This window comes from Lissotriton vulgaris, chromosome 1_2, assembly GCF_964263255.1.
Source record: "Lissotriton vulgaris chromosome 1_2, aLisVul1.2, whole genome shotgun sequence".
Lineage (NCBI taxonomy): Eukaryota > Metazoa > Chordata > Amphibia > Caudata > Salamandridae > Lissotriton > Lissotriton vulgaris.
This window is the reverse complement of record NC_141686.1, coordinates 206,016,217-206,025,043: the sequence shown is the minus strand read 5'-3', so window position 1 is coordinate 206,025,043 and position 8,827 is coordinate 206,016,217. Positions and strand designations below refer to the sequence as shown.

Sequence of the window (8,827 nt, the reverse complement as noted above, 5' to 3'; positions counted from 1 at the left end):
ACAAATGCTGACGTTAGACAGGAGTACTGTCTTTAGCAGAATGATAAAGAAAGTGAAGCGGTTGCGCTCTCCAGCAACGGACGCACTATTGCAGACTAACAATGTGTTGCAAATACACCAAGTTGCTTGATTATTTAATCAATTTATTCCAAGTAATCCGAATTGTTCGTCTAGGTTCATCAAGTTACGCGGTAAACAAATTGTAGCAGAATGATGACAGATTGAAAAAAAATTATGAGAGCCACAAAAAGTGCACAGGAAAAAGTGATAAGGACAGCCGCAACGACAGCCATTGATAATTCCCATAAACTGTGGGAAAAACATGTAAATGTCACCAGGGCACAGGCAAGCCCTCCCTGGCATGAGAAAAGAAATTGCAGAAAGAGAGGGAGAGAGAAGAGTGATGAAGAGCCGTTAACTGGAGATCATACATACGTGCTGAGAGAGAAGGAGCAGGAGCCAGAGATATGATGAAGTTAACTTACGGGCAGACAGTCCCCCCGGATCCATGGGAAGCAAAGGAGAAAAAAGATAAATGCAAAAGATATTGGTCCTCAGATCTCCAAACCCCGATGGAAGTCGGAGTCCAGCTGTCAGGATTGGTCAAGGCGCCTACCTAAATGGATATTGACTACATCTCCCAGAAGTCCTGGTGGTGGGAGTGGCACTATTTAAAGATGGGCGGGACCGTCTATCACTGTTCGTGATTTTGTGCTCACAGTAGATTTGAATCTTAGCCTTTGTTTCCAGTGAAGCGTTTCCATGATATCTTCCTTGGGAAGCGCTAGTAGCTCATTCCATGTGCTATCGTGTGTGTGAGGAGCAGTGCCTTTGTTTTGGTAATTCCAGCCCGCCTACCTGAGTACAGACTGCTGACTCTGAGGTTTCCCGGGTAGCGGTTTGGATTCCAGGACGTCTTTGAGGCGGAGACCTTTCTCGGCGTTCTGGGCAGTATCGGATGGTGCCGGCTGAAGTAACAGCTTCCGAGAGAGCGGACCTTTGAACAGACTTCAAATTTCTGTAATTGCGGGCAGCGCGTGACACAACGCGCTACCTGCGTACATTATTTAGTGCTTTAAGTGGAGTTAAAGAAACGGATCCTATATTTATTTACTTGCACGGCGGTGTAAGTTTATTCTTGAATTTGGCCGGATATAGAGCGGAGCGTAGTGGGGGGCTATTATCTACACGCTACCGTTCAGAAGAAAGTCACTAGTGTCTTGTAAGTTAAGTGCCAAAGCGGAAGGTAGTGGGGATCTACACCTTGCCGTGTTTGGAGTAATGATTTCTTAAGGGGTCCTGTGGATTACTATTATTTAGAGCGGAGGACAGTAGTAGGAGGCTACGTCTTGCCGTGTCTAACCTGGAACGTTTATTGTTTATCTTAAGAGAGACTTATGCTCTTCACTCATTAATTCTTCTTTTGGATTCACTGGGAATTGTGGTGTGCTACGGATGCAATATATGGAAATCAACTAAAACAAGGAGGGGTATGTTACATACGGAACTAAAGAATAACATATAGGTGTTCTACACGTCACAAGAGTATAACCTGCCTTTTTGTATCCTTCAGGGACCTGAGGTTCTGATTTCCAAGTTATGTTATAACAGGGAAGAGGTGGATAACACTTCGTTCACAAAGGTGAATCTTACTGGTCTGTTTAGTGAGAATGAAATGAGTGTAGGTTTACTTTGTGAATAGCTTTAACCTGGTGTGTTTATTTTCTTGTCTTTCAGCTATCCCTTCCCTGCAGTCACCTTCCGTCCCTTCCTTGTTCTCTTTATTTTTTCCCTCGCCCTATCCCTCGAACACACTGTATTTATACAACAGTGTGTTGGTGAGGTCGGGAGGTGGAATTCTATGTGCTACAACCGGATCCTGCAGCGTGGAGTCTGACACCAGCAGCCAGCCAGGGAAGTCGTCAGTGATCCAGGAGCTGCATTCTTCCACCAAATGTAGAAGCTGAAATAAGAAATAAGAAATAATACCACACATACGACTCTCTATCAGCACAAAAGATAGCAAGGTTTATTGGAGACCAACAAACAGTGGATTAACGTGCAGAGCAGAGACATCAGTGTAGTCACTGAATGTCCAAAGAGGTGACGTATCTGACAGTTTTTATAGGCCCAAACCACAAAGGATGTAGCATCTTAACATACGTATAACAAATTAAACATAGTTCATTTGGCCAATTAGCAAAGGCCTAACCAGTAATATACCATTTAAGGTCCGAAACATACTGTTGCTGACCACGTGTCCCAAGTAGGCAGTTTCTGGGTATTTCCACTGTAATGTAAGATAAAAGTCTGGTACAATTCCAGGTAATAATTGAAACATAATAGTAATGACCAGAAATATTGTAAAATGGGATATGCTGAAATGTTTGTGTCTAAGCAAGCATCTTCCTTTGTCAGGTATCTTGTTTTGAGCAAGCCTTGCCTTACTAAAGCCGTTTCTCTGAAGCCATGGAAAAGTGAAAGCATCTTGTGCAGTGATTCTCATGTCAACTTAACAGGGCCTAGAAGCTTACTGCATTTGATATCATAAGGAAAGGTGGCTTCTACACATGCAATTGAGTGCATAGGCATTCACTTCAGCATGCTTTGGGAAAATGGTGTTAGAAACAGCAGACAGGTCTTAATATTCCTTTTCAAATAATACTACTATTTCTAAATAGTAAGGGCAGCCTGCAATGCAGACAGCATGGCACCTAAAATTAGGGAACATCAAAAAATAGTCTTAACATGTCCTCTCTGTGGCTAACTCATGAAAGCTTTGTTCACTTTTGGAAGGCTGGCTGGCCTATGGAAAACCACTGGAAAGCAATGTTAGATATTGATTTTGCAATATCCAGTGAGGGAACAGCTGGAATTATGATTTAGCAACCTTAAAAAAGATATTTGAATCAAGTCAAATAGTGTAATATGTATATAATAATATCTATGACAAATATCACACATGATACATTTTTATACAACAAATAGTAAACAGGGGAAGATGTTAAGACAAATGTTTGAGTGAATATTTTGGCAGTGGGATCTGGCAGGTCATTTCCAGATTTTACATTTAACATATTTATGACAACTTGCAAAGAGTCACTTTATAAATGTTCATGAATCATTTGGCCAGCCACATACAACAGATTGAAACATTCCTTGATTGCATATGAGCAAAGGCTGATTCTTACCCACCTGAATGAAGGAGTGATAGGTCTTGGGTGTTCATTTCTGAGGCTTGGGCATTATCAGATTGTGTGGTCCAGGAATTCCTTCCAGTAAGAGCAGAGACAGAAACCTATTGAAGAACGTGTATATTTCTATGTTTGTCAATGTTCGTCTAAATTGAATCGATAAAATCTTGATATTGTCATTTTCAGTTTTAATTGAAATGATGATGAATCTGCCAGGCAGTATGGCATAATAAAGAGATGACATGATTTAAAGTATAACAGGATGAATTGTCAGGGTCAAAGGAATAGAAGTGCAGTTATTTTTTTGCTAGTAGTTTGAATTGAGCGCAAGATAAAGTATCATCCCACACTGCTAACTTATATAAGTATGTAATGACATTTTTTAATGGGTCATGGTGAGATTTTTCCAACAGGATACAGATGATTAGATACTTCTATAAGCTAGATCTCAGTGAACCCTACTGAGCAATTTTGACGTCCAGACAGGTAAATTAACTGATTAGTTACATTAAATTGCAGCCTCATTTGTGCGTGAGTATTACAATCGGGTAAAGAAAATATTTGTTGTCTCATCAGACATATAGGCAGCACTTCACAATTGCAGCATAGCAGTGGCACAAGCCTGGCTTGAATTTCATTTAACTGAGGCTTCAATGAAGGACCTGTTAGATTGCAGGTCATCTTATTGAAGCCATGATGGAGCCCATTGCTTTGTTTTTAATGTATTTCTTCTTAATGTCTCTGAAATTAGCTAAAACTGTAGAACGAAATGACTAAGTACTTGTAGGATTTTGATTGAATGAATAAATATTTGTTGAAGTTCCAATGGCCATTTGTTCAATGTATCGAACATTTGTTTTAGTGTAATTTATTGCAAGATGCAAGATGCTTGTTGATATCCAAGTAGAGCCTGAATAGTCCTCAGAAGCATCTTGTTGATTCCAGGTTTAAATGTTTGAGTCGTACTTCACCTATTGTCTTAAAGGGCGTGTAAAAATCAATGGATTTAATATTAAAATCCAAACTCAATGATGACGTTAGAGTTCTAATGCATATTAAGGGACAGTACATTTTTGAAACTTTTTTTGTCTCTTTCTGAAATTTGGAAAGGCTGATTTAAATGAGCCTTCAACCCTCACCCATCTGATTCCTGTCCCAGGGATGTGATAACTTAAACAATATCAACAATATCAAAGACAGAGGCATAGATTTTGAGGAGGCGCTGGCAAATTCGGGTTGGCTTGTGCCCTGAAACTAAATTAAATTAAAAAGGGCCTCCCCTGTCACAGGCGCTTGTCACATGACTTCAAACAGTCCCCCTTTGTGTCCTCCTTCGCAGAGTGCAGATATGTTATATATTCATATGAGCTCTGACAAAGAATAGCACCTGCTATCTATACAAAGGATTGCTCTGCAAGTCATTCCAAGAAGCTCTAAAATTGAAAAGGCAGGGTTTATTATGTAATGCTGTAGCTAATCACTAACATAATGTTTAGAAATTGCTTGGGTGTTAGGGTGTCTGAAACTTGCTAAGATTGTCTCATCATTAATACCAATAAACAACAAGAATCCACCAAATTAGGTGATGTGTTCCCTACATTGGTGGGGAGCACACAGTGTTTTTAAAATACCCCTCACACACCAAAAGGACCCTTGGTGTCATGCTTCATCATTGGGGTCTTCGCATCCCTCTACAGGATGCGGTGTGCTGCGACCTATGACTATGCGTGGTGCATGTGGGGGTTGGGTGTGAGTATGTGGTGAGGTAATGTGAGTAAGTGAATGTTTAAAAAGTGCCTGGTCAGAACTAATTTAATAAGCCCCCGGGCTGGTACTGTTAAAAATGGGTGCAGGATGAGGTAATTATGTAATATTAAGCACAGTACCTCTTTGGGTGCGTCAACATGTTTCGGAGATCAACTCCTTCTTCAGGACAGGGTGCACCACACCCCATCTTACTCACGTTTATTTAATCAAAAAAGTGTATTATACAAAAAAGTTAAATAGTAGTACTATAATGTTCCTACCGAATTAATAAAGTTACGCCAATATGCAAGTAACTTCCTGTCTTAGGTACAATGCCCCATGAGCCTTCAAGAACATTGGGGGTCACGCTGGCCCAATGGATCGGATTACAACAATCGTAAAGTCCTTGTGCCCCCAACGCAGCTCCACAGTAATTTGGTGGATTCTTGTTGTTTATTTATATTATCTGGGAGAAGGAATCCACCCTTATCTCTCTCTGCCCCCCTTGTTCCTTTTATCATCATTAATGCCTCCATGGAATCCATGGAATCACATAACATACATTGATGACATACAGTGATAATATGATATATAATATATTATTAGCAGCACACAGAATGTCACAAACCACAAAACGAACCACACAACACAGAATTCTGGTTATTGGGTAACCAATATAAATGTCAGGGAAATAAGGTCAGGCAAATAAAAAAAATCATTTGTAAATGATTGTGATAAAAGGTTAAAATTTTATTAATACAGTATAAAATACGAATAAGAAAATTTCACACAGTGGGATTCTGTCAATACCGTTTAAAAACAGATTAGTACAAAACAGATTAATACTCTCTAAATTCTTAAATATTAAAGAATTACATCGTTTTCAATGAATGAACTGTTTGTTTTTTACAGTTGACTGCAAAGGTTGTTTGCAATATTCTCCAGAGTTACATCATTATCTATACATAATAAATGAGGTAACCGCATTAATGCACCAAAGTGGAGTAAATTAATGGTGTACCAAATTTCCTTTTGCACAAATACATGACATTTCGGGGCAACGTAATCAATTTACAGGCAAATCTGGCATCACCAATATATTTTACAGGAAGAGTCATATTTTCAAGCATGAAGATGCATTTTGTGCTCAAAAAGAATAGAACCAAAAACAGAAGAGCAGTGAGTGGTGACAACTCGTGATTTGGTTGTTCCCGTGCTTCTACGCAATGACATGGCATAATCGCAAAATGTAGGTAATTTTGCTTCGTGAGTTTAATATCGACTGTGAGCTGCTGGTCACAATTTCGAATCATGACGCAATCTCACACATTTGGGTTATAGTGTAATCTGTTATTTAAAGTTGGTAATATTGACTGCAGTGCTGTAAAGAGAAACATGTTATTATTAACACTTTACCATTCAAAAGTCAAGCAATTTCTACTCAGTAGCAACAAGATGCCACCCTGCAACAATCAGGGCCGGACTGGGAACCAAAACCGGCCCTTGCAAAGAGCTCAGCTGGCCCCCCTGACCCATCACCCTCCCCCCCCAAACCCACCCCCCCCTGCCGCCGAGCTCTTTGCCGGGGCCGGTTTTCGGACGATTTTGTTACAGGGCCGATTTTGCAGCGTTGCCGCAAAAACGACACAGTAACAAAATCGCCCCCCAGGGGCCCAAAACCTGCCCCCACCCGTGCTGCGCACCGGGGAATTGCCCGGTGCCCGCTACGGCCAGTCCGGGCATGGCAACAATCCTAGATTCAATGCATAGGAACTACCACTGCTCTGTATTCTTCTGAAGTCACTTATTTTCTGCTTATACATTTCATATCAGAAAATACAAATATAATCAGATATTTGTCTTTCTCAAGAAGAACTACCTGACACAGCTAGCCCAGACAAGAGTGCAGTCCAACACTGACACTTCCTGCCAGTATATACGCAACCTAATGAAACTACGTCTCCAGTGGCTAGTACAGAGAGAGCTAACAAGGTTAACTCAATACATTTGGTTTTATGTAAAACACATGCAAAGTGCAGGTGTGTGTAACTGTGTTTGCATGGGTTAGCACATTGAAGCCAGACATGGGCAGAATAGCACGTGGAAACTATTTTATATCTTGTGTGAACAAATGCAGCGAGATCGACAAGTAGGTAACCATGCACAAATGGTGTACATTTTAATAGACATGTGAATATTCTAGGTTTCAGTAATGTAGCAGAACACTACGTTTTATTCCTGTTTTTCATGTTGAACCAAAAGCCTTGAATTCAAAAGGGACTGACAGGTTGATGTCTACTTATTCCTATTTATTTTTACAGTAAGAACATTTTTGTGCTCAATAATGTTGCCATTACAGGATACAACCCAAACTCACAAAAAAACATAAGTAAGAGGCCCAAACGGAAGTGTCAGAATGGAGGCACCTGAGTACAATGCTTGTTGAGAGCTGATGTAAAATAGACATGTTTTTGTTTTCATCTATTTCGAGGCACTGGTCTTTCCTAACCCTTTCCTAAGCGCTTGCTTTATTTCCTGGTTTCTAAAGCTGTAAATTAGCGGATTAAGCATAGGAATTATTATCATATAGAAGACGGATGCCACATTGTCCTTGGCCATTGAGTGGCTTGCAGTGGGCTTGGCGTACATAAAAATAAGTGTACCAAAAAATAACGTGACACAGACAAAATGAGAGGAACAAGTGGAGAAGGTCTTCTTTCTTCCCTCAGAGGAACTTATTCTAAGAATGGCAGACACTATATAGACGTATGATATAAGGACGATGATTAGAGATATCACTATGAGTCCACCTGCCATTGATATTAGCACCACTTCATTGATGGTGGTATCGGAGCAGGCGATCTTCAAGAGTGCAGGGACATCACAGAAGAAATGACTGATCTTATTGTCCTTGCAAAAGGGCAGCGTAAAGGTAAAAACAGCATGTGTTAGTGAATTGATGATCGCAATTACACCTATGCTTACAAGAAGATAGAGGCAGGTTCTATTGTTCATTATGACAGGATAGAGCAAGGGGTTACAGATAGCTGTGTACCGATCATAGGCCATCAAAGCCATCATAAAAACATCTGAACTTCCAACTACATATGATAAAAACATCTGTATCGCACACCCTGTAAAGGAAATTTTCTTCTGCATCCATAGGAAGTTGACCAACATGTTGGGGACAGCTACAGAGGAAAAAGAGATGTCTACAAAGGCCAAACTAAAGAGGAAGAAGTACATGGGATTGTGAAGGTTATGGTTCATTGTGATCAATACCATGATCCCAATATTGCAAAGAAGGGTAATGCTGTAGACCAGAAGAAAGAAACCGAACAAAGGAACTTGTAGTGCTGGATCTTCTGTGAGTCCTAAAAGTATGAACTGCATCACACGGGTGTTGTTGACTGTTGGCATGGTTGCCAACAATAGATCCTGAAAGGAAAGAAGAAGGTATATAGAGATGTGAAATTCTAGAACACACCACTTAATATCAATAGTTATGTCATTTATTGGTATAAATATTGAAAGTTTGTAAGCAAAGCATGCATGGTTGATCATATTTGTTGTAAGCCCATTGCTACAGGGGCCGTATTACATAAGGTGCCCCGGGGGTGCAATAGGTGTTTGTCCCTGATTCGTGTGCCCCCGGGACACTTTGGTATTATACAATACCGATAGGGAGTAAAAGGGGTCCCATTGACCCCTGAGACATCCCCTTGGAGGTGGGTACAGTCACTGACTGCACTCGCTTGCAAGGGAATCTCTAATCCCCTTTGAAAGTGCAGGGGGTGCCACCTGCACTGTGAAAACACGTGCCCTGGGGCAGAGCAAGTTGGCGGCTGCCCCCAGGGCAGCGCATTCACCATAATGGGGCGTGTTAG

The 8,827-nt window shown here is 40.7% G+C and overlaps 1 protein-coding gene across 1 annotated transcript; it reads right to left on the bottom strand.

The window, feature by feature from the left end:
• Positions 1-7,421: 7,421 nt before the first annotated feature.
• On the bottom strand, positions 7,422-8,360 carry LOC147734966 (olfactory receptor 5AP2-like). Its single transcript, XM_086953712.1, has one exon. It carries the CDS (start codon positions 8,358-8,360, stop codon positions 7,422-7,424), a length of 939 nt encoding a protein of 312 aa, XP_086809838.1.
• Positions 8,361-8,827: the final 467 nt, after the last annotated feature.

What these genes read in the sequence shown, in the direction of transcription:
- LOC147734966 (XM_086953712.1), bottom strand. Translation starts at nt 8,360, where the DNA reads ATGCCAACAGTCAACAACACCCGTGTGATGCAGTTCATACTTTTAGGA.